The sequence below is a fragment of the Callospermophilus lateralis genome, chromosome 20, assembly GCF_048772815.1.
Source record: "Callospermophilus lateralis isolate mCalLat2 chromosome 20, mCalLat2.hap1, whole genome shotgun sequence".
Taxonomy (NCBI): Eukaryota; Metazoa; Chordata; class Mammalia; order Rodentia; family Sciuridae; genus Callospermophilus; species Callospermophilus lateralis.
The window spans coordinates 17,647,335-17,672,569 of NC_135324.1; the positions used below are offsets into that span (position 1 = coordinate 17,647,335).

A 25,235-nucleotide genomic window follows, 5' to 3' on the forward strand; every position below is an offset into this window, starting at 1 on the left:
GGGGTGCCCTTCTCCCCCTTGTCTTCCTGGAAAATAATTTAAAAAACCTGTCCTGCCTCCTTCAAGCCCAGGGGTCCTGACCCCCTGTTCCCCTCTGGCCTTCCCATAGCATTTTTATAGGCTAATACTTGTATCATGAACAAGTACCTGTATCCATCCCTCACTCTTGGCTGCAAGACCCTGCGCTGGCTGTGTCTGCGACTCTAGGAGTGCACATTGCAGTGCCTGGCACACAGTAGGTGCTTAGCGAGATTGTGCCGGCTTCCATTTTGGGTCACAGGGATGAGCCGTCACATACCGTCACCAGTTCTGCCTCGTCGGGTTTGGCTGCACCAGGTCTGTGCATCTCAGTGTGAAAGTCTCTCCTGCACTTCCATCAGGGCCACCAGGCTGTGCTAATTAGAATGCAAGACCCCAGACCCGCTCCATCAGCCCTCCGCGGAGGCAGCTGGATTTACAGCCAATGCCTCAGGCCTCCACACTGGGGAGTCCCTGCTCTGGGTATTGACCTTATGAACTGACCCTACCAGTGGCCATTACTGTGGTGGGAGAGGAGATGGCAAAGATGGCTACAACAAGGTCCTTGTCCTCCCAGGAGGGACAGCTCACATGCCATGTGCTTTAGTAGCATCAGCAGATGGTACAGAGGCATGAGCGATAGGGACCCTCCTTACAGGGAGCGGGAGGTGCTTCTGGGGGCAGGCAGTGGTGTGGCCCATAACGGCAGACCTGACATGGGGAGGTGAGGTGGGCTTCCCAGGGACCCCAGACTCATCTTTGTTCACAGAGAAGCCTCCACGGGTGAGGCCAGGGGAAGAGGCTGTGTGGGAGGCCACAGTGGGCAGCAGAGTGGCTCTGCTACCGCTTCTCCGGCTTCCTCCCCTTTTGCCCTCTGAACTCTTAAAATGGCCGAGGATGTTATTCTGGGTTAAGGGACTCTGGATAGATCTCTCTGGCAGGAAGAAGCCATCCCCTGGGGACTCAGCCTTTCCCGCTGTAGGTCAGCGGCTGCTTCAATGGCCAGGGGCCTCCAGTGGCCTCACTCGGGAAGGTCACTAATCCCTAGTGGGTAATATTGCAGGTGGCATTTACTCTCTCGAACCCAAGGCCACCGGTGAGATTAAGCTTTAGGACATGGAAGCTGCAAGGGTCAGCCTTGTTTAGCTGATTTGTAAATCTCTGTGTTTATTTGATTGTTTCTCCTCCGTCTCTCATGCTCCCCTCCACCCAGGCTGGGTACAGAGGGTGAACTGTTTATCAAGATGGAAAGAGCCTCAGCGGCTACCGCCAAGGAACTGTGTGATGGACCAGGAGTGGTAGGAGATGGAGGGATCAACATCGAATCAGCATGCAGAGCCAAACCCTTGGATGACACGGGTCGTCTCGACAGATGCATTATTAGCTGTCAGTAACGGGCTCGGATGAACTTCGTATGTGACTCATCCTCCAATAGGAAGCTGATGTAGCCGCAAGCCACAGATCTATCTAAAAGTGATTATAGTGACAGCTTCTTTAATGGAGTGAATGATGGACGTACAAGGGGCTTAGTCAGGCAGCTGGGCCTGTGCAGACCCTCCCCTGGTCAGCAGAGCTGGGGTGGATGGCAGTCCACAGGAGCCTGCCTTTAAAGTCTCCCCCGAAAGTTTGGTTCTCTTGGCTAAAAGGAAACCATCTCCCATCCGAGGTGGAATATTTTCATCATTCATTTTCTTTTTCCACAAAATATCGTGTGCATGCACCCTGGGGGCTTGTGACCGGAAAGGAGGCATACCATGCTGTGTGACGTCCTAAGTGTCTCTTTCCAGTATGCACTGTTGGCAGGAAGTGTGCGTCACACCCCTGCGTGTTCAGCATGGGGGGAAGCCCTGTGCCGAACCAGCCACAAAACCCTCGTCATATGAAGTAGGAGGACTCCACAACCCTCCCGCGAGGAAGAAGGGACCCCACAGAAGTAACTTATCTGAGGTCACACAGCAGTAAAAAGATCAGAAACAGGATTTGCATTAAGGACTGCATGACTCCAAGCACCAGGGTCCCCCACCCCCTGAACACTGCTTCCCTATGCCTATGAATGGTGGATGGAGCATCATCCTCCCACAGCCCCAAACGTGGGAACTGGGCCTGCCACTGAATTTCACAGATGGGGAGACCGAGGGCCAGTGACATGGGAGATCATTAAGCCAGGGGCCCCCTGCTTCAGAATTTGCGTAGAAGAGAGCCTTCCCGAAAACACATGTTGGAGTCTGTTGCCGAACTCTCCTTCAGGGCGATGGTGCTCCTGTCCTGAGGTTCTGGTTTTACCAGCTGAGCCCAGGAGGATAGTGAGGGCTGTTTCCTTCTTATATGCTGTCACTCACAGGTCTTCCCCTCCAGGTTGTGCTCATTTCTTCCGGCGCCTTGCACTGGCCCACACCGGCCAGCGCATCTCAAATCAAGGGTCCGGAGGCTGCATCTCTAACGAGCTTCCAGCTCTAACGATGTTGCATGGTGACAATCATGTAGGTGTGAGGAGGCTTGCTCGGTGCTCACTTTCTCAGAGGCCCCTCCAGGTTTTCAGATGGCTGGTGTGGGGTGCCACGGAGCTGGCCAGTAGCTCACAAAGCCCCCTTGTTCTTGAAAGCTGGGGCTGACGGAGAAGGCAGGGTAGGAGGGTGCTGGGCAGCTGGGGCTGTGCTGGGTGCAGAATGTGTTGGTGGCCCCCAGGGGACGTGTCCAGGGTGGCTTGTCCCGATTCAGGTCCTATCTCTGCAGCTGCGATCACCCATCTGGGCAGGCTTCCATTCCACCCTCAAACTCGGTTTCTGCACCTGCAAAGTGGGGTTTGAATGAGACGGTGTCTGCATGTGTGGCCGGATGAGTCGTCCTCTCATCTCTTGGGCACTTGGCATTTCCTAAATAAGGAAGCAATGAAATGCTCTCAAGCATTCGGGACTCGGATCAAGCTAAGAGTCTCACTCTGACCGTGCTCGGGGACCTGCTTTAATGAGGAGCACGCGGGGTTTGTAAACAGCTCGTTATAGTCCTGTGTGTAAGTGGGGCTTAGGGACCTGGAGACCACCGCAGGAACAGTTGGTCTGACATTACTGAATTTCCTGCCTTCTCCTGTCTCTCCAAATGAGAAGGAAGTCGTACCTTAAGTAGCATAGGCAGTTCCCCGATGCTGTACGTCCATCATCTGCTGGGCCCACCAAGGTCCTCTCCTCCTCTGCACTGACCTGAGAGCTTCTGAATTGGCCCGATCCACTGGCGATGGCCTGCGCTGGGGCTGAGTCCCTGGGCTCAGGGAGGCTGCTACCTGGCATGCTTGCTTTCCTGAAGCTGGATGTAGGAGGTCCCCATGTGCAGGTGACTCTCTCAGTCTCCCTCCTTCAGATTGGAACACGTGCTCAGCACCCCCCAGGTCTAAAGGCCTTCTGCCCTGTACCTGTCTGTCCATCTCAGAGCTGACGATGGCCGTGTCCCCAGGGCTGCGTGGGAGGTGTTCAGAGGCACGTGTCAAGCCCCGTGCAACATTATCTCATGTGATCCAAGCAGCACGGTAGCGGGTGGAGGTTTCTGGAAAGAGGGCGAGGGTCAGGCTGGTCCCACGGCTGCTAAGTGGCGGAGCTGGGACTTGAACTCAGACCTGCTGATTCCTTTCAGTCCCCAAGTCTCCCTGCTTCCACCCGTGGGTGGCCCTTGTTCGGTGCTTTATCTCCCTCTGTTGTCTGGCCCCCAAACACAAGGTCGTGGAGTCGTGGACCCCCAGATTGTTCTGCTCATTTCTCATTGGGATGCCCTTGCCTCCAGGGATCCTGGCATCTCTGCCCCGCTCTCCCCCGCAGAGTGGCAGACCCTGGTGTTGGAGGGTGGGCCCGGGGAGGGAGATGATCTCAAAGGGGGCAGAGAGATGCTGGGGGCCTGCTGTGGGGGAACACCCCGTTGACAGTGCTGGTTCGGTTTTTGTGGGAGACAGCCTCGTCCGGGGGGGGGGGGGGCTGATCATAGCATCAGAGCCAGACAGCTGAAGAAAGACCCAGATCTGCTCTAAAAACAGGCTCGCAAGCCTCGGCCTCCTAATCTGTGAATTGGGGTTAGTGAAACAGTCCAGCAGGATTTCTGGAAGCAGTGGACATGACCCGTGGTCACAGAGAGCAAGCCTTTGTGTAGCGCTCTCAAGCGGAGGGGAACTATTGGTGGGTGATTCAGATCTCTTACCCTGCGCTGTCCAGAGGACCTTTGTCTTTCTGAGGCCATGTTCTGGGCTCCACCTTTGTCTTTCTGAGGCCATGTTCTGGGCTCCACCTGTGGGCTGTGTAGAATTCAGAGCAGGTGCAACGTGCTGGTCCCTGATTCTCGGCTACCCCTGGCTGTGGCCCCATCTTCTAGGAAGGGGCACAAGCAGTCTGTATTCCCCTCTTGACTTTCCTACCCGCCTTCACTCCTCCAGGCAGATAAAGAAGTCTGAGCCATTGCTTTTTTGCCTTTGCGGCGATCTGAGCAGGAGAGAGGGTTCTAGAAGTTCCAGAGGGTTCTAGGAGATTCACCCCATGGCAACAAGGGCTTTGTCTAGAATGGTCACCACGGGACCCCAGCAGCTAAAAGAGGTGTGCCTCACATCTTTGTCGAGTAAATCTTAAGCCTCTGAGACTGTGGCAGGCCTGCGGCAGCGGGGCTCAGCTTGGGCACTGAGGACTTTTGGACCAGGTGGTTCTCCATCACCAGGGCTTTGTGTCCTGTGCTGTGGGGGTGTCAACAGCAGCCCTGGCACACCCTCCACCGTGCAACCAAGCAGTCTGCAGAGAGGGCCAAAGATCCCTGGGGCGCAGCGTCACCCCTGAGTGCCATCCCTGGGCAGCCAGGCCTGATCAGCAGAAAGAGGGTCTTGATTTGGGTTCTGTTGGAGTCTGGGATTTGTAACATGAACGATCTCTTAAAGATAAGAGAATATCCTGTGTGCATGCGACACTAGGAAGACGTCTCTTTCACTGACATCTGTCACAAACCCTGGCTTCTGGGGGTGACAGCTGACTGGTAGAGTGGCCCCAGAGAGAGTGTGGCTGCCTACCGCAAAGCTGTGGCCCCTCCCACACCCAGCACTGCTACCTTAGGAAGCAGACATGGAACTCAGCATGGCTTCGGACTCTGATTCAGCAAGCCCAGGACAGACCAGCCTGCTTACAAGGCGGACGGTTTAGAACTCTGAGATCGCCTGCCCTTTTAAAATGGATTTGGTGTCTGTGGCCCAGTTTGGCTTGTGAAAGAAGTCTGAGGCTTGGGCCTGAGGTATGAGCATGTTGGTGGTTTCCAGTGACCGTCCGAATCAGACGTGGTGACACAGGACACCAAGCCTCCCGCTGGCCAGCCGAGCCTTGCAGTTCTGACGTCATTATCCTGGTATTTTGCAACCTGGATATTTATAAAACTTCCCAGCATCTGGAAGGAACCTTTAAGAACATGAGTTCAGCCTCTTCCAGGAAGAAGTTAGGAAACTGAGTTTCTATGAAACCTGACAGATCTCCTTGTTCGCCCCAGGGCTTCTGCACCGAGGATGTTCATCGGTCAACAGGAAACAGGCCTTCAGTGTGATCCTGTTGCCTTATCTGACGACTCTCCCAGCCCTTCTGTGTTGGGAAGATTCTGTTATCTGTTAGTATTGTTTCCTCCAAGAAAATCATATAGAGACAATCTGGTATTAAAAAAGGGATTCAGAAAAACTAGAGGCCTTCCTGAGACCATGCCAAGAATCCACTGCAAAACACCTAGAAAGTGTAAGTATTGGCCTGGGGCCAAGTTCAGTGTTGACACATGGTCAGCACGCACAAGACCCTGCTTCTGTCCTCAGCACAAAACCCCAGTGTCTCTGCGACTGGATGGGCCAGCTCAGCAGCCTGGGATGGGAGCAGAAAATCCACAGGTGACCTGTATTCAGATCTAGCTTGTGTGCCCTGGGGCGAGCTACGAAGTCCTCTAACCCCAGCTGGCTCATCTGCACAGTGGTCATAAGTAACACTGACCACTCCACTGCATGAGCAGAATCTCCCGGGGTTCAGTGCTGATTCGAGGTCAGATGCTTAGCACAGTGTCAAGGACTTGGCACCACAGGGCTGGGGGCACACCCAGCACCGTGGTAGTGTGCTGGCCTGGCAGGCACAGGCCCTGCATTCGAATCCCAGCAGTATTTAAAAAAAAAAGAAGAAGAAGAAGAAAAGAACTTAGCACATACGTATTATCGGGTGGCATTGTTATATTAGTAAGCCTGGAAAGGTCTTTTATTCCACAGGTCTTTCCCGGGGTCTGGAAACTTCGTATCTTCACAAACAGTACAACTGAGCAAACCTAATGCCCTGGAGTAATTTTCCCTTGCGCTGGACTAGGAGGAAAAGACCAGACTGGAGATAGAGCCACTTGGGAAGAGGCATCGGAAAAGCATTGGTTCATTGATGATTTTTTAAGTTAAATGATAATATCCTCATATAGTATTTGCTGAAAGTGACACAATCCTGTATGAAATATAACTTAAAAGTCGGTAAAAATTTGAACTACGTCATGTCCAAAACGAAAAAAAAATGCAAAATATAATCCAGTCCTTGAGGTATAACTCCTTCCCCCGTGTACAGCTAGGGAAAGAGTCCTGTGTGTATCCTGTTGTATGCTTTGGGGGGGACCCAGGAATATATGGAGTTTTTTGGGGGGGCGGGGGCATATTTGCTGGAACAGTCCAGCCAGACTTTTAAAAGTAAGAAAACTAGCATTGGAATAAATACCAGGAGATTTTCTGTCATAGCAGTAGAGTTTTCATGGAGCGCTCTATTCAGAAGGAATGAGTATAATTTTTCATTTTCTTCCTCATAATCTTTCCTAATATAAACCAAGAAAGCTAAAAATTCCCGTTGAACCGCCAAGTGTTATCTACCCAACTCGGTGCCTCAGCAACCACAAGCCCATCGCATCCGCAGCTGCTGAATTTCATCTGGGGCCCGGATCAGTAGTGAGGGGGGCTGGCACCTGGCTCTTTGCCACTGTGGGATGATTGTCTTAGACGTTAGCTCTGTGAAAAAAACACACAATCATGATGGTAATAGTGGAGTTGCTTTTAAAAAACGAAATCAGGCAAATATAATCACAACCAGAAGAGTATTGTAACCCAGTGCCCTAGCGCCTTAGGGTAGATATCTCCAGACCCAAGCCCTGTGAGGTCCCTGGGCCCCAGACTGGCCCATTAGGGTCCTTATTTCTGACCTCCAGACTTCCAGGCACGAGTCTCTGTAGCCTGCCATGCCACCCCGCCCCGACGTGCCCCTTGCCATCGCCTCTGCCTCTGAGCAAACGTGTGCTGTGCGCATCTCCAGCGTGCAGCGGTCAACCAGTGTTCATAAGGCGCGGCATGGGGGGTTCTGGGAGATGTGTCCCTTGGCTGGTGCTGGTTCCTCGCGCACAGGTGTAGATCTGGAGGAGCATGGAGTGGGGGATGAGTTCTGACTCCCGGATTGGCCCCCAGCTCTAGCATGAATGCTGGGAGCCACAGCGGGGCCAGGAATGCAGAGCCTGAGCATCTAAGGATCCCTATGACCACCTGGCCATACCCCCAGTCCCGGGAAGTGGTGCCTGGTGGAGCCCTTCCCATCCCCTGGGTGTGCTGGTGACTAAATCTGTAGAATGTTGCCATCTGGTGGAGCATAGAGCACACTAAGGAGGAAGGCACTCTGACCACGGCCCAGCACAGCCTGCTGCAGAACTAGCCTCGTCCCTTCTGAAGGCAGGCTTCGGGAACCTGCCAACTCAGGTGACTCAGGAGAGCGGTCGTTTCGTGATAGGCCCTTAGAGCAGGGTGGCCCTACAGTTTCTCAAGGGTGTGTGGTGTGACCACAGGTCTGCAGACGCCCCCAGGGGACGGCCCTCCAGCTCCTGTATCTCTGTTGTTGTGGGCAGTGTCTCCTCTAAAGCCCTGGGCAAAACACTGGGTGTTGCTGGGTCGTTCTAGTGTATTTTGCAAACGTGGCTCTAAGCTTCCCAGTGCCTTTCTTCTTCCTGTTCCTTGTTTTCCCTCTGCAATTTCCACTGAATGAAGATGTTCATTTTTAAGAGAAGCAAACCTGGATCTTCACAAACAAGAAATTCATGGTTTCATTCTAACGAGCATCCCCAGAGTGTCCGAATCAGTGGTCTTAGACCCGACTTTTATGAAGAGCTGCGGAGGGTGTTCTGGACTCTCGGGCGAACGCTGACCATTCTCTTTGCCTCTCTGTTCCTCTATTGGCGACTGCCTAGGTCTCTCCCTGGTGCCACGGCCGCCGAGTGCGCCTCAAATCTGAAGAAAATCTACACAGTGCCAACAGTACAGGTAAGAGCCACAGAGGGGTGTGCTGGGGACTGTGGACAAGTGCTGTGACACTGTAGTGCCAGCCAGCAGCAGCCCCTGCCCCGGGCTGTGTGAGGAGTGCGTGAGCCGCGATCAGGGCCAAGTGTGGCTGCTGTAGTGCCAGCCCAGCTCCACAGGACGGGAAAGAAGATAGGCTGGTGCCACTCTTGGCAGGACATCGAAGACACCGCAGGTGGCCAGCAGCCGTGTGGTGCCATCAGCTCTCGGTCCAGCTCTGAAGGCCAGTGTTTTCTAAGCCTAGTTATTTAGTGGGTCTCGTTTCTTCACAAGCGGATCCTACCAGGTTCCCTCCTCGCCTGCGTTACCGCTCCTGCTGGGGCAGACCGAGTCTCTGCAGCCGGCTTCAGGCCGTGCTGACCAGTGTCCTGGGTGTGGCTTCAGGCTGTGCTGACCAGTGTCCTGGGGTTCAGAAGGCCTGGGTGATAAAGAGCTTTCCTGTGTCTCAGAAACCCCAGCGGGTGGGCCTCTGGGTTGCTTCCCTCAGGCACTTTCCCGTGGCCACCGAGGGCAGCGGGCTGGTGGAAGGACAGTCCCCGGCTCTGGCCATTTCTTCTCTAGTTGGGAGAGTGCCACTGTAAACAGTCGCCAGGTGCCAGGGACAGCAGCGTCATGGGCAGCGCGGCCTTTCTAGAGAAAGGAGCGCCCTCGTGGTCTGGGAGGACCCCCTCTCGCTGCCCCTTCTCTGGGTCTGCGACACGTTCACCTCTCCCCAGCCACTCTGTGAGCCTCAGAGCACTCGCCTTTGAGGCCCGTCCTCCCCTGCGGTTCCTAGGAACTGTGGCTTTCCTCCCCGTCATGATGTCAGAGTGGTCAGGACTCCAGGGCAGCCTTGGTTCCGGCAGCAAGGAGTGGGACCACAGGGCGCTGTGCTGTGTCTGCTCTCACCCAGTAAACCCCGAGGGATGGAAGGGATGAATGAGAGCATCACAAAGGAACCGCTTTCCGGAACCACAACAGGTCGTCCCCATGAACGTCTCTCCATCTGCCAGGCATGGTGGCACATGCCTATAATCCCTGCAGTTTGGGAGGCTGAGGCAGGAGGATCACATGTTTGAGGCCAGCTTCAGCAATTTCGCAAGGCCCTAAGCAACTTAGCAAGACCCTGTTTCTAAATAAAAAATAAAAATAAAAAAGGGCCAGGGATGGATGTGGCTCAGTGGTTAAACACCCTTCAATTCAATCCCCAATACCTCACACACACACATACAAAATACCTCTGTCTAGGGCCATACTCTCTCGATGGAGGCCAGTATTGGTTCTTGGAAGTTTGGGGAACAAGCCTGACACTGTGGCATAAAACATGGACAGGCCTTATGCATTCAGTGGAGAGAGGTTCACTCTTTTTGTGGCTTTGACATTCCGTCAGGATGGTAAGGAAAAGGGCTTCTTCAGGGCAGTGGGGGGGGGTCCACCGTGAAGGGAGAGGCTGGGCAGCACGGCGCTTCCTGCGCAGGGAGCGCCTTCCTGAGTCCGAGGTTGCTGGCTGCCTCAGTTTCCCCATCTGTACAGTGAGGTGTCAGCAGGGCCTGTGCCTACACACCCAGGTTGGGGGAGGGCCAGATGGGACCAGTCGGGTGCTTTGCAGGGTGTGGCCCTCAGGGAGGCCGTGAGCTTTTATTCAAGGGCTCCTGACTCCGCCCTCTGCTTCAGTGGGGTGGGCTGGGCACAAGGTGGTCATGCTGCCTATATTCCTGTGCCCCACCTGGCACCCTGCAGCTTGGACGAGGGACTTGGCCTCTCTGTCACTCTTTACTCATCTACAGAAGGGAAAACCATGATGCAACTCCGTCTGCTGTTGGCAGAGGGCCACGGGCCGTGGGTCAGGCACACGGGAAGTGTCCCAAGGACCATGGAAAGCCCCTCTGCTGTCATTTGTGTCCTTTATTGTGACAGAGTCCTTACAGCAGCCTGACCCTGGGGACTTAGCAACCAGCTGCTGCCACCCACCCCCAGGAGAGTCCAGTTAGCAGAGAGGGTGGCCAAGAAGGAAGCACCCTATCTCAGAGTGGCTCTGCTAGAGCGACAGCTGGTCTAGCGCCCTCCTGAGGAATCTGTCGCCTGCTTCTGGCCACAGCTCCAGGACCACACAGGGAAGGTCAGCAGTGGCTTGGAATAGCCAGCCTGTGTCCGGCTGGTGCCCAAGCAAGGGGTCACTTTCTGCTCCCAGCATGGGATGCTGGCCTGCAGGAAGCCAGAAGGACAAACCAGAGCGAGAACAGGTTACAGACACAGCGGAGGCAGTCTGCACCATGGCCAGGTCTTCCTTGTTATCCCCCGAGTGCTCCAGTCCCCGCCACGTGCTGGGGCATCTTCTCCTACTTCCCCAGCCATGCTTTACATAGGAGAAGCGTGTGTTGCTGTGTCCCTTTTGGTCCATGGTGCCCTGGATGGCACGTCTGACTTACCCCTAGATCAGGGAGGTCAGCCCCGAGTGTCCTTAACCTCCCGGGAGTGGTTGCTGGTGCTTAGGAGCTAGGCAAGTACTGACCTTGGAGTCACCTGCAGACCCACTGTCCTTGCCTTCTGTGACTACGTGTCGACGCTTTAATTCTGTGGGCACTGACCAGCTGCCTGCCTCTTCAGGTCTGATCCCTGTGTGTGTGCACCTCATTATGTTTAAGAAGCACCTGTTGTTAATGAGTGCTTCCCATCAAGACACGATCCACCCTTCTGTTCTCTGAGGCCCTTGTGCAAACCCAGGTTCAAGAATCCCTCATGCCTATTTATCATCGCGGAGACCAAGGATGGGAAGTCAGTGGCCCAAATGTCCAAAGGGAGCAGCCAGTCACACCGTGCCCATAGGGCCAGACTCCTCTGCCCCAGCTCAGTTCTCTTTCACTCCCCTGACACCTCACTTCAGCCAGCAGCTTCCGTCCACCTGGAGTTGAATTCATTTCCCTTCTCCATGTTGGGAAGCTCCATGTTCTGTGCAGGGTGTTTTCTGGTGCTGATTCCATCTCCAGCTTCTCCGGTGGCTCTGTGTCCTTGGTGGGTGCAGCACGGAGCCAAATGTGACTTCCAAGCATGCCCAGGCTTCCGTGTGGCACAATGCAGAGTTTCCTGCTGGATGAGATTGGCAGGAGAGGACTCCCTCGTCCCCAGGGTCTTTCAGCCTTGCCTGTCACAAGACTGAGAAGTCCACCCTGAAAGCACTGTGGCAGCCTCAGCCGTTTGCTGGGTCACCTCCAAGACCAGCCACACCTGTCCTGTGTGCCTGTGTGCTACCCGGTATTCCTCCCAAATGGACTCTTCACTTAAATTGACATAGAATAGAAACTTCTATTTTTTCTATTAATAGAATTTTAGCATCATTTATCATAACCAGAAAGTCTTCCTAAACAACCTGTGCAGCTTGTTAACACGGGAGGGCAAACTCGTCCTGTGCGCGGCCGGTGACATCCAGACTTCCTCCGCTCTGGGAGGTCCGGCCGCCTGACTGAGGAGTTGGTCTGTGGAAGGCCGCCAGAGCTGCAGGCTGGTTGCTAACAGAGGGTTCTCGGGCAGTGGCTGCTTCCTGCCTCCTCATGTGGAGGAGGACGCACTTCCTACCTTCAGAAGCCCACTCCTGCCCTCATGGCAGCTCCTGTGTCCTGAGGATTGCGGGAGGGTGCAGATAGGCAGCCCACACAGCGGGCAGCACGCACCAGTTCCTCTCCTTCACACCTCCAAGCCCAGGCACCATGGCCTCCTCCCCAAGACCCATTATAAGGAAACGTGATCGGATAGGAGGGTGCGTACCTTGGGCTGCGTCAGGAGAGGGTCCACTGTCATGGCCATCTCCGTTGAGCGACTCCCCAGGCCTCCGGTGGGAAGACCACCATCAAGGTCCCCTCCCCTCAGTGTGTCTTGCTCAGGTTACGACAAAGTAATTTAGATGACAACAGCATACCAGTGACCATAAAGCTGTGACTGATGGGGATCCTTCTGTGTGGAAAAAGTCATATTCCAATATATGATAAAACCCACGTGAATGTAGTCAAACACGCTCATCTGATTTTTCAAGTTGAGTCTTCAGAAGTATAAAAAGATCTAATTGCTGTAGCAATGCAAGTTAACTGGACAAACTTAAACATTTATGCACTAGGGGGAAAACATTTTTTTCACAGTGTCAGTGGATAATTTCTTTTTCATAAAACATTTCTTTTGCGTGAGTTTCAGGTTTATGACTTTATGGAGTAGGACTCACAGAGGTAGTGCAGTGGTTACTGCAGCGAAACCCAGATGCATTTTTTTGTCCCAAGTGCAGACAGAATCCACCTACTGAGGGAAAACCCCGGGTACAGCCTGGTAACTTCAGCCCTGTTGTGGTGTTGCCTTCCTAGATTCGTGTGTGGACAAGTTGTCTGGAATGCTCACTAATAACACGGCTTCCTGACAGACAGCCCGGGCCCCGCGTTGGCAAGGAACACGCTTTAAAGTCATATTACATTCTCTAGCAGAAATTCAGAAGGGATATTGAGCAAAATGTATTTCAAAAGGATCGGATTTAATGTGACTCGGCTTGGTAAATCATTACTGGGTCTGTTAAACAAATCATCTTCTCTCTTAAAGATATTCTGGAGCGTGTACAATAACATCCCCCCTGTGACCAGCCTGCCTTTGAGATGTAGTTACCACTTAATGAGAGGAGAGAGGCGACCGCTTTGGTAAGTGTCTAACTTGAGACTTGAGGTCACAGTGGGAGGGAGATGGCTGGGGACCTCAGGAGAGATCTTTTCACCTGCGTGTCTTTCGCGTGGACCCCAAGCAAGCCTGTGATTCTGGCTGTGGCCCAGGTCTTAATAGCTTAGTGCCTGGGCCAGAGGGTTGGACCCTGAGTTTGCCCAGGTCAGAGTCTCAATTAGCAGCAAGTCCTGCCTCAGTCCTTCATCCAGTCTGCTATGTTCTCACTATTCACAGGAAAATGATTCTCGGCTCACTTGGTAGCAAACACAGAAACCTAAATGGAGTCCAAAGTGGATTTTTCTGGGGCCCCTAATCAGGTCCCCTGGTAGGGGTCATCCCATGGGTCAGATCCGGGTCTGCAGCTGTTACCAGCCCTCGATGCTGTCCCCGGAGCTTTCCTGGTTGGGTGGGTTTCAGTGGCCTCCTATTTGTGGTATCAAATGGCCTTCGCAGACACCCCTCAAACACGACTTGGAGTGTAAGCTGGAGCTGTGTGTTCATCCTCCGTCCCCCGAGGGTCCAGGCAGCCTCGGCACCACCTCCTTGAGATTGGGGACCCTGTTCTGACACGCTGTGTGCCCTGGCCTCTGCTTTCTGCCCTCTGCACCCCACCCCTTGCAGTTCAAGGATGGGGGAGCTTACCCAGGACGCCCGCGGGCTCTGCTTTTGAGGTCATCGGTTGTTCAGGCCGCGCAGGCAGCAGCGCCCCTTCTCAGCCGGGCTGAACTGTGTGCCATTGGGTGTAACTGTGGACATTGCTCTTTGATCCAGGGAAGAGGACAGTAATGCCAAGGGTGGCGTCTGGAAGATGAAAGTCCCCAAGGACAGCACGGTAGGTCGGTTCCGTCACTTCCCAGAGCAGGTGCACTTGGGGTTGCCGGGGCTGTGTGCTGGGGTGGTTTGGGCTTTTCAGAAGCCGGCCCGTGGGTCTCCCGACAGGCTGGGGTGAGAGATTCCTCTCTGACCCGGGCGATGTTCCCCTTTACACCGTCACCTTCAAGTGTATCGCTGTGCCCTGTGTGGACATGGTGTGGGGGCAGTGCCCGCCCACATTGCAGACAGCTGACGGTCTCTGCTGCAGTCCTTCCTTGCCACCCAACTGACACGGAGAAGTTGGTTCCTGAGAGAGACGCAGGATCCCTCTCTCCGAGACTCCTCAACTCTGGACTGGAAGGCAAAGTGCCCTGAGAGTGTCCACGGGGTGCAGGACAGGCTGTGCATCTTGACCTTCTTTGGGTCTTGGGAGGCTGTTCCTGGACTCTCCCAGAGGCCTGGCAGGAGGCTGGTTTGCAGAAGCCACACTCAGGAGCCTGGATTTTCCGGGCGTGGAGTGGGCTCCAGGTCCTCGACTGTCTGAAAATAAACATGGGCTTTAAAAGTGTCTGTCTTCAGCCCCAGGAAAGCACAGAGCTTCACCAAAAATGAACAAAGGGAAAGAGCTGCCCAGCCTCACCTTTAATGGAGAAGCTCCAAGATTGAAATGTCGCTGGGAATCCTATGTCTGAGCTGGAGCAAGTTCCCGTAAACACAGACTTAACGATAGGACCGGATTCACCTGTCGGGGTACCAACCATCACCCGGATGTGCACCTCCAAGATGCATTACTAGGCGTACTTGACAAAAATATCGGAAGAACAAAGGACACACCGGGCCGGCCTACGAGCCCCCACCAACTCACAGAGACCACAGAGAATGAAAGGAAGGGCGGAATCTTAGGTTTTGTTCTTAGATTTCACAGAGAATTCTGTTTGTCTTTCTGGGCTGTTGACGCACTAGACCTTCCTTGAATTCTGGAGGAAGCAGCCCTGCTGTCAGGGTCCACCGTCCTTGCTAGCCCCTGGGCCACACTTGGTCCCAGGGAACCTTTCCTGTGCCTGGAGCCCAAACAACTGGACTTGCTGGGCCCCGCTGCCCAGTGGAAGTCTGGTGGGCCCCGTCTGCCTGCCCGCAAGCTGAACAGGAGTGGGAATTCCCCGGCCCTGGACATCTCTACCCACCCCGGCCTCGTCCCCAACACAGCACAGGGCCAGAGTTGCACAGGTAAAAGGTGGAAGGGAGGACTTCCAGAGGGGAGGCCAGTAGATGAGGAGGGACGGTCTAGGGGAGAGGGGAAACCTCCTTGAGGGTGGGGGGCCACCTTTCAGCTCCCGGGTGAAGGGCGGTTGCTTGGTTAAAGGGCGGGCTGCCATCAGCTCCCAGGAAGTACCAAACACCCGCCATCAGGCTGAGTTACTGTGTGCCCAGTGCCTGGCCCAGGGTGCGCCTGCAGCTGTTGATGGGACCATCTTGAAGGTGGCGCTGTGTCCTTGGGATCGCGGTGCTCAGCCATTGGATGCTTTCACTAATGGAGGCCACTCTCTCAATCCCGAGAGGTCAGCCCCATTGTTACTGCCCTGTTCACCCATGGAGACGGATGCTCAGTCCCTTAGCCTGCCCATCAGCCTCTGAGGATCCAGGTGGGGAGACTACAGAGTGCTAAGTTATGGCCAGACAAAAGGGACCGACTTCTCAAGGGAGGAAGTAAGAGGACTGGTGGGCCTCTAGGACGTTAGATTTAACGTGGACGTTAGACCGTGTCAGTGGACGTGGGCTGGCCGAGCTCCAGCATTTCCCACGGCCAGGAGGCAGACAGGGCATGGACAGTCCTTCCAGGGAAATCGCACAGTCACACGTAAACCTGCCACTCAGAGAATGGAACTGTGAGAGTCCTTAGGATCCAGCGAACTTGAACTCCCTTCAGCGTTCTTTCCTAGGGTGACCTTTGAAGGGCTTCATCAGATGCAAGGAAACAAGGGAAGGATTTTACCAGTAGCTCTCAAATACAATCCTCTCAAGTCAGGAAGAGGTAAAGAAACCAGAAAATGACCGTTGTTGGAGTGCCTCCCGCCCTGCCGTCCTCCCAGCCTCACCAGGGACGCGCCAGCTGCTGGCTGGCCTGACTCTGATCACTCATGTCTATCTGGGGAGCGCTGATTGTGAACTGGTATACCACGTGCCCACAGTAGGTGTTTACCCCGCCGGCTGCGGGCTGCAGGTGTGACCACGTGCAGTGTGGGTGAGGAGGGGGCTGGGACTCGCTCACCTACTGAGCACAGTCCTCTGAAACTGTGTTTTGTCTTTTTATTATGCTCCCACTTCAGTCCACCGTTTGGAAAGAGCTCCTGTTGGCCACCATCGGGGAACAGTTCACCGGCTGTGCAGCGGCAGGTAAGGGAGTGGCCACTCTGTCCTCCTCGCCATCAGGCTCCGTCCTGCTGGCCGCCTGCACGAGGCTGTCCATATGGTACTATTGCTGCATGTTTGGAAGGGGACAACTGGGGAACATGAAGTCATCGGCATTTTTTTTTTCATGTGACCACAGGTTCAGTCTTAGGTATGGATGTCTGTGTGCATGGGCGTATTGCCATATGTATACAGTCATCCAGGGGTTCTGACCCACAGATTCAATCAGTCACGGGTCAGAAATATGGGAAAAGATAAACCGTGCCTGGATGGAACACACACTTCCTTTTTTCCTTGTACTCTTGAAACGGCACGATGTAACTATCTGCATAGCATTGATGTTGCTGTGTAACATAAACGTAAGTCAGTCACTGTGTAGTATCAGGGCCCTAGAGAGGATCTAAGGTCCAAGGGGCTTGTGTGCAAATACTGTGCTATTTCTATGAGGGAATTGAGCATCCATGGATTTTAGTACAGTAGTCCTAAAACCATCCCCTGCAGATACCAAGCAGTATATGCAGACCCGCAGGTGTGTGTGCACGCACACAGAACAAGCCTATAAATATTTCCATACATAACTCAACTTCACAGTATCCACCACCATCTGTCCAAAATGAATACGCAGAAAGAAAAAGACCCCTTGCCATCCGAGGGCCCTGGATGCAGTTGGTCTTCGTCTCCCCTGTCTCCTTGGTGTTACTGGAAGGGGAAGGTGCGTGGGTGTCCAGAAGGGTTGGTGGGGAGGCAGGGACCCTCCGTCCTGCTCAGTCCCTGCCCCTTCCCCTCATCCTTCCTGGCCGTTGATCAGAGAGGACATTCACAGGGCGGCGCCGGGATGCGCCCACTGCCATACCCCAGGGGTCCACACGGGGGCCCTGTGAGCACCCTTCTCCTTTTGGTGCTGGGGATGGAACCCGGGGCCTTGTGCAGGCTGAGCTCCTCCCCTGACAGGGCGCCTGCCCCTCAGTTTTGCTCTGCGTCCAAGAGGAAACCCCACAGAGGACCCGTAGCTGCCCGGTAGAGTTCTGTTGGACCTTTTTCTGAAGGCTTGGGAGGTAGACCTTAGCATAACAGCTTCTCTGATCCGCCTGAATTCACTTAGGCCTTCAGTTGACTCTTATTTACCATCGTTCTTACTATTCCTTGCTGAAAGGCTTCCACAGTGGCCCTCCGGGGAGCCTTCAGTGCACACCACCAGGGCCTCCCTGCCCCGCACGTCTCCAGCCCCTCTCCCGGGCAATCTCAGATATTTCCACTTTGTTTTGTTTACTTCTTCCACTACTTGTTATCCATGTGAGGCAAAGCTTAGGTCAAGGTAAAAGTGTCTCAAAAGTCGTGATTCCTTCCGGGTCCGCAGGGAGCATTAGCTAGTTTACCCTGGGCCTCCTGGGCCTGGCCTTGAGCGCGTGGAGCCCTGGGAGAGGGAGTTTGTGCAGGAATCATTCCCATTTCCAGAAGCAGGGAGAAGTCTGATAACTACCCAGCACTGAGTGAGGAGTCCTTCTGGGCCACGTCTGTCACCTTTGAGCGGTGGCTCCTCCTGGCTGTGCTGTCTTGTGCTGCTGGATGACTCCGTGTATGGACAGGGCTGCTTGGCTGGTGGGCCCGTGTGGGCTGGGCCGTTTGACCAAGCTCTGGAACGGCCTGTGCTCTTAGCTACCAGGTCACCAGAGCCGAGCCCAGCCCAACCCAGTCGGTTCAGCCTGTTGGCACCCACCTGGTACCTCTCCTGCCGACCAGTGGTGTAGAAAAGGCCGTCCTGAAGCCGGGATGCGCAGCTTTCCCCAGAAGGCTGCTCTAGCGGCCTCTTGGCCTCTCTTGATGGTGGAAGGCCTCCCAGCCTCCCTCCTCCTTTGATAATTCTGTTTTTATGTGAAATGTATCATTGAGCTCTAGCAACTCTATATTTAAATGAGAACCATGTCTGAGGTTGGCCTCCACAGGAGGCAGGGTGGGGTTTTGTGTGTTCTTTACACTTTTGTCTAAATGCGATGCACACATACAAGGCCCACACTTCCTAGAGTCTGGTAGATGTTCACGGAGTACGTACGTCCCGGTCACTAGCACATAGCCCCCAGAGCCTCCCCCGCCCTCCCTCCCTTCAGAGGGGCCGCCAGTGCCCCTTCTCACCCTTGGTCCCATCCTGTCCATTCCTGGACATCTCTGTAAGCAGTCAGTGTTGTACACCTCTAGCCAGGTTCCACGGCGTTTACAAAGGAGAGAAGGAGGAGAGGGAGAGGGAGAGGGAGGAATTGTTTGCTGAAGATAATTTGAGGAAGTTGGACGAGCCCTTATGGAACTCCTACTCAGATCCCCAGGTGGCCTAGCCTGCACAAGACCACAGAGAGAGGGGGGTGTGAAACGTGGGTCTGCAGCCCAGCGAGCCAGGCGCAGCGCGTTTCCAAAGCAGAGCTTCCTCTTGGTGGTGGGGCTCACCTCCCACACATCCCCCACCGATGCCGAGCTCTTCCATGGCCCTGCCGTGGACAGGAGGCCAGCAGCGAGGCCTGTGCTGATATCAACATCCCTGCCTGTCAGCTTCGGCAAAGCGGCCGTGAGAGTGCGTACCAGTGAATAAGCCTTGCTGTGTGGCCACCATTGGCTATCCACAAGACAGCCCTGAATCTGGAATCAGATTCATTTAAAAAACAAAGCCAAAAATAAATAATATTTCTTAAAAAAGCCTTTGCTAATGCGTGCAGGCAGCCTCCGTGGCCATGCGCTGAAGGACGGTGCCAGTTGACCCTCAGGGAGTGTCCCTCTGCCTCCCGCACAGCACTAACAGATGGTCCCTGGTTCTCAGTCCACCCTTCAGTGCAAGCCTAGAGAGCCGGAGGGAGGCACCCGAGGGCGGGAAGGGTTCCCAGGGAAGGAGCAGGCCAGCCACAGAAAGCAGATGTGCAGCTGGGCATGCAGGGTCCAGGCCCAGTGAGCACTGGGCCAAGGGACCCGCCACCCCAGGCTCTGCGAGAGTGTGGCAAAGGGTCAGGACTTTCTTGTCAACTAAGCAAGGCTTAGGGAAGGGTTCACTTGAGGGCACTTGGGTTTCCGAGGGCAGGGATTGCGCAACCTGTTGCAGAGAAAGTCTCATCACTGGGCAAGAAACAGAAAGCTTTGGTGACATGTTTAAAGGGCAAAATGACTTACCTGGAAAATGCGTTTGGCTGGAGCACTTTATGTGAGCCCCCGGGGGGATGAGACCACTGTGCCGTGCACACCGCTGCCTTCCCGCTGTACCCCATTGAAACAACTCCCCACGAGGCCTCCGAGACCCTGCTTTCCCGCCCCACCTGACTTGAAGGGCACAGGTGCTTAAAAGTAATCCCGCAGACCTGACCCGTCTCAGCCCTGTTTCCCCGTCTCCCGCAGATGACGAAGTCATAGGAGTAAGTGTCAGTGTGCGGGACCGGGAAGATGTCGTCCAGGTCTGGAATGTAGACGCCTCCCTGGTGGGTGAAGCCACCGTCCTCGAGAAGATCCATGAGCTCCTGCCCCACATCTCCTTTAAAGCCGTATTTTATAAACGTAAGTGCTTCCTTTTTAGTTACTACTTTGCAGCTTATTCAATCAGACTTTCAAACATAGACCGTGTGGTAGGCCAGGCACAGGCAGGGCCACTTGAAATCCTGCCACTCAGATGAGGTGACAAAACACACCAAAGGGGTTTTTTTTTTTTTTTTTTTAAATCAACAAGTTGTCTCCAAAATTAAAATGAGGCTTTATCCTTGCCTAACTGCAGGCCTCCGAGAAGGAAGAACACATTGTGTCTGTGGTTTCAAACATTTAAATCTGAACTTGAATTTGTCCTTCTTAGGAACACACACACACAAAAATTAGACTCCATTGGAAACAACAATAACAAAAAACTGCCATTATATGAACCAGCAGGTAGATGTTCCATCACCCTTTGTGAGCGGGAGTCTATAATGTATAACGTCTGTGTCTGGGGGGGCTGCTCATCCCGCGCAGGCATGGTTGAACCTACTGCGGGCCTCAGCCTGGCTCAGGACGCGGGCTGGGGCCCAGAGAGGAGCGGGACTCCGCGCACAGTGTGGAATGTTAGCAGTGTGAAGAGCTGTGTGACCCTTGTCTCCATCGTGACCCACGTGCATTGCTTTGTGTGTTCTTTTGAAACAGTCATCTTTTCTTCATAATGAACCCCACCCTAAGGCTGCTAAGCCAGCGTTGGGTAGATCGGGCTTCAGGGTACACTTTGAACAGGGAGTCGAAAGAGTGGACAGCCCTATAGACGTGTGATAAATTTCCTACATCTCAAACTGTCCCGAAGTCACTAATCCATGTTTGTTTGTTTGTTTGTTTTAACTACTGTATTTCATCAAATCTAAGATGCTCTTGACGATAGGAGGTCCCATTTCTTATTATTACTAAGGGGGAAAAAGTCTCCAATTACACTCTGAGCACAATCTCTATTCCATAGTTCCTCAGGTATGAGGGGGGCGGGATGGGAGCATCTTAGAATTGCTGAAATACACATACGTCATCATCATCTCACTTTCCCCAACTCCTTTCCAAAAAAGAATAAAATAGCAGATTTGTTTAGTGTTGGTCTAAAGGTAGCTGATATGAAAACTAGGGCCCTGTGTAGGGAATCGTCCGGGCACCTGCAGACAGCTCAGGCTTGGCTTCGGGAGACTGACGGGGTGCTGCAGGTGCTCAGGAGACACCAATCCTTTGAATTTTAAAGGAAAGGTTAAATAAAAGAGACCAGCCACACGCTGTGCAGGTGTCTGCTGGCCATGCAGCGTGGAGAGGCCACATTGGTCAGTGCCGTTTTTATTCTTCAGGGACACATTGATTGCATCTTTACCCCAGATATAAATTTAAAGGCCTCTAAGGCTCTTTTCTGCTCCACAAGACTGACAAGCAGAAACTCAGAAGGGCATGGGCTTTGTTGCCACTCACGAAGGGGCCGAGACGTCCCTCAGCATTCTGAGCAGCCCGTGCTGACTCTGAGGACGCCAGCGGCACCTTCCCTTTCCTTTCTCACCTGGGCATGGAGGAGGTTGGCGGCAGATGATCTGCAAGGTCCCTTCTTCTTCAGAATCCTAAGAACAGGTTTCCTGTAGCCGCAGGCTCAGCACTGGTGTGCGTGTTTCACTAGGTGATCAGGTATGGGGGCTTAGGCTGGTGGTAGGGCAGTGGCCATGACCAGGCAGCAGGAGCAGGGCAGAGGACTCTGCCTGGCTATGTGGTAGCAGGTGGTGGGAGAGAAAAGCCACATGGGAAGGCAGATCCACCTGCCAGCCGATCAAGGTGGGTAAAACCTGACGGTAGGGGCCGAGGTGGAGCCTGTGAGCAATGCAGGACTGGCTACAGTCTCAGCGGAACCCACACTGTAATGCACATAAGAGCACGTAAACCTCACAAGATTCTCAGAATTTGGAATGGGAAGATGGTCAGTGCTACCTTGACTCAGCAGGGCCTTGCCAGGTTTCCTGAAAATCAGGATCCATAGCTCCCAAAGTAGTCCCGGGCCAAGCTAGGGTAGAAATGGCCTACCGACCTTTATTCTGTGTTGGACATGGGCTCCTCTGTCAGTGTCCACCAGTGTGTAGAAGCTGGGTAACAGTGGAGCTCACCAGCATGTTCCGTCACAGCCTCTAGGGGTTGGGTGAGGATTGGGCCATTGCTGCGTGATTTCCACACAGATTAATTATTTCAGCAAGAAATTCCTGCTGCACAGCGGACACAGTGGTGCACACCTGTAATCTCAGCCATACGAGAGGCTGAGGCAGGAGGATCGCAAGTTCCAGGCCAGTCTCAGCAACTTAGCAAGGCCCTAAGCAACTTAGGGAAACCCTGTCTCAAAAAATAAAAAGGGCTGGGGATGTGGCTCAGTGGTTAAGTGCCCCTGGGTTCAATCCTCAGTAACAAAAAAAAAAAAAAAAGAGAAAGAAATGCACAGTGTACAGGTAACACACACACACACACACACACACACACACACACACACACACACACACCAGGTATGACCGAGGGTCCTCCCTGAAGAGAACACTGTTGAAAACAGAGGCAGGCAAACCAGCAATCCGAGCCAGGTCTCTATTTCCCTCTCCTTCCCTCCTCACCTGCTTTTGTACGGGTGCTCCAGAAGATGGTTTTTTAAATAGCTGGAAGAAAATCAAAAGAAGAACTATATTTTGTGAGACCTGAAAATTATATGAATATCAAATTTCAGAGTCTGTAGTCTCATTGGCCTGTGCAAGTGCCCGTTGGTATCCATATCTCCTATAGCTGTTTAATGCAGCAGGAAGTGCTACTGTCAGGAACAGTTGGCTCCCCCTGGCTTGGAGAGCAGTCGACCATTCCCCTCCCACCCCGCTGCCCTGGGGTTCCCAGAGCACCCTCCGGGGCCCCTCACCTAGTGCTGTGCAGTATGGCTTCAGCGGTTATGTGTGCCTTGCCGCATTGATGTGAAGGCTAGCCCAGACTGTCTTCACACCTAGAAGTACTCAGAGTCTCTGGGCAGTCTGTCTCCGGCCTTATCATTTGTTGACCAGCCTTGCTCTTGTCTGTGGCTTCTCTGACTCTGCAGCACAGAATGTTTCATGGCAGGCCAAACCAGGCTTCCTTCCGTGTCTGCCTTAAAATATCTTCCTTAGAAAGAAGAAAAGCAAGCACAGGGAAATAATTGCAAAGCGATAGCTGTAAGAAGCACTAATTTAGGTCAGATTTCAGGCCACTCCCAGGATTTCGACCAACCCCAGGTAACCCTGGGAGCTGTCTGGTGTGTCTCCCTGGTGCTGGCCCAATGAAGAGAACGTCACGTCTACTGCCCAACAATAGTCTGAAGATGAGTCTATCTGAAAAACAGGGGGAGGGCTTCAGAAGTAGAGAGGCAGCCCACCTGAGTCTCCCTAGGACCCACTGCAGTGGAGCCAGGGTGGGGACCAACACACCGGATCCTGAATCTTCCTGGCTCCATCAGACCCAGCTCCACAGTGATGACTAACCAGGTCCAGAAGCAGGTCTCCAAACGTGGCCCTCGCCTCAGAGGACCTATTACAATAGGTGCCTCCCTTTCCCGTCTTCTGCTTTAAAAGTCTTTGGAAACATTTATGGTAGCGTGGGTTTTTTTGTTTTGTTTTGTTTTTGTTTTTTTATCCTGGAGTTGACAATTATAATTCCTAATTTTGCAAGCCAGACAGCAGGGGGCTGAGGATCCCCTGGGTGGCTGGGGCAAGAGGGGACAAAAGAAAGACCCAGGAGTTTCCTGAGAGTTTAGCAGGGAAGCAGAAGTGGTTCTTGTTTTCTTTAGCTTTGGTGTTTGCTGCATCCTCGGCTGGGCTGGGCTGGGCTGGGCTGGTGCGTGGCCATGGCCGGGGACGGCTGGCCTGGCCCTGTGCGTCTTCTGGGTGCCTGTTCCCTGAGGTCTTTGCCTGCAGCCCACCATCTTCCCTCCATCAGCGCTGGGGATGCGTCACCCTCGCAGGGCCAGCAAGAAGAGACAGGCCGCATGCCCACTGCCTGTTGATCCCTTGTTTGAATTTCCATGATTGCGTTTCTCAGGAAGTGCACGCTTTTGCTAACAGTCACTGGCATAAAAGAAAAAAGAAAAAAAAAAAAAAGGTGTTTGAGCGCTTGCCAGAATTTGGGGAAGCGGAATGAGATGCCTGGAGGAGGGTTGGCCCATCCTTTGCTTAAAGTTTTCTTTCCTTTTTTTCTTTTTTTGTTTTTTTCTGTCCTTTAGCCCATGAAGAGCATCATGCTTTTGAAGGTGGACGTGGAAAACACTAATTGCACTCTAAAGAATTCTTTGTCCTTTGCTGAGTGGTTTTGGAAACGGTCTTATCAGGAGGGAGAGTGAAGAGAAGACCCTCTGAAGCCCGATGCTGGTCAATTTAGAGTGGGTTTAGGACTCGCAGTGGCAACAGCGGCAGGTGGGGTGGGGGAGGTGGGGTGGGTTGCTACCGTCATGTTCCTTGCTTTTTTTTTTTTTTAAGATTTTTTTTTTTTAATTTTTAAATTCTGTTCTTTTCACTCGGATTTCTTCTTTTGGCCCTTTAAAATTCCTTCCTCGGGCTAATTGTTGTTTTCTGCACTCCCTGTTCACTCTGAATGGCCCGGCTTCCTCTAGTTAATGAGTCTTTGAAGCTGCACGTACCAGCTAGTCTGAGCGCTTGCTGGGGAGCCTGGCTCCGGGCTGGTTGTTGTGACACATCCCTGCAAACCATGAGCTGTGGCCATTGTTTCTTCCGTCCCAGGGAAAAGAAAAACCACACTTAGGCTGATTTTGCCCTGACATCACACACCTCTCTCTTATTTTCTGTTTTAAAACTTTTTTTTTTTCCCCTTAAGCCATAAAAGGGAAGCAACAGTCAGAGTTGCCTCACATGAAAACTACAAGCACATTTTAGTATCAGAATAGAAATCAGGCTCCAGGTCTTTCGGACCCTCCGTGGAAATATGTCCAACCAGAATTTCAGCTGGGCCCTTTCCATGGACGGCTCAGAGCCATGGCCTGGGATTTCTCCTGGTAGTAAACCTGCTGTTTCCAATTGAAAGAGGAATCGGTCATTTTTTCAGTGTTTGAATTGAGCTTCTTCCACTGTTGAGGTGTGTTTCCCCCCACTGAGGTCTTCCAGATCCCCTTGATCATGTTTTGTTGAAAGAGCCCTGCTCCTCCGATCTGCCCTGATCGTCAATCCGGATCCCCATGGCCTCTAGCCTGGCAGCTGTCCCCTGCATTGTCACCTAGGAGAAGGAGCTTAGATCTCCTTTCTGAGATACACGTGAGCATTCCCAGCACTGAGCTTCCAGTGCCTCCTGCCCATGGTGATTGTTGGCGTTGCTGACATATAGTGTAATCACTGCCAGAGAAACACCAGTCTCAGGAGAGGGAAATGGCCGCGTGGGGAACGGGGGACCCACTCAAGACATGCCGATTCCCCTCTCTCAGCTTTGCCCCACTGGGTGCTTTTACCTGGGCGAGGGCAGGTGCAGGAGGCCCGCTCCTCCTGGCCGG

At 53.4% G+C, this 25,235-nt stretch overlaps 1 protein-coding gene across 2 annotated transcripts in view; it reads left to right on the forward strand.

The window, feature by feature from the left end:
* Positions 1-24,774, forward strand: part of Eif4e3 (eukaryotic translation initiation factor 4E family member 3) — a 55,887-nt gene extending 31,113 nt beyond the window's left edge. For both annotated transcript variants that reach the window (XM_076841082.1, XM_076841081.1), the window contains 6 exons: positions 8,251-8,323; positions 12,914-13,008; positions 13,799-13,859; positions 16,168-16,234; positions 19,619-19,774; positions 23,961-24,774. In XM_076841082.1, coding sequence (XP_076697197.1) covers positions 12,983-13,008; positions 13,799-13,859; positions 16,168-16,234; positions 19,619-19,774; positions 23,961-24,007 — 357 coding nt within the window. In that variant the 5' untranslated portion in view covers positions 8,251-8,323; positions 12,914-12,982 and the 3' untranslated portion in view covers positions 24,008-24,774. The remainder of the gene's footprint in view (positions 1-8,250; positions 8,324-12,913; positions 13,009-13,798; positions 13,860-16,167; positions 16,235-19,618; positions 19,775-23,960) is intronic.
* The last annotated feature ends 461 nt before the right edge of the window (positions 24,775-25,235 follow it).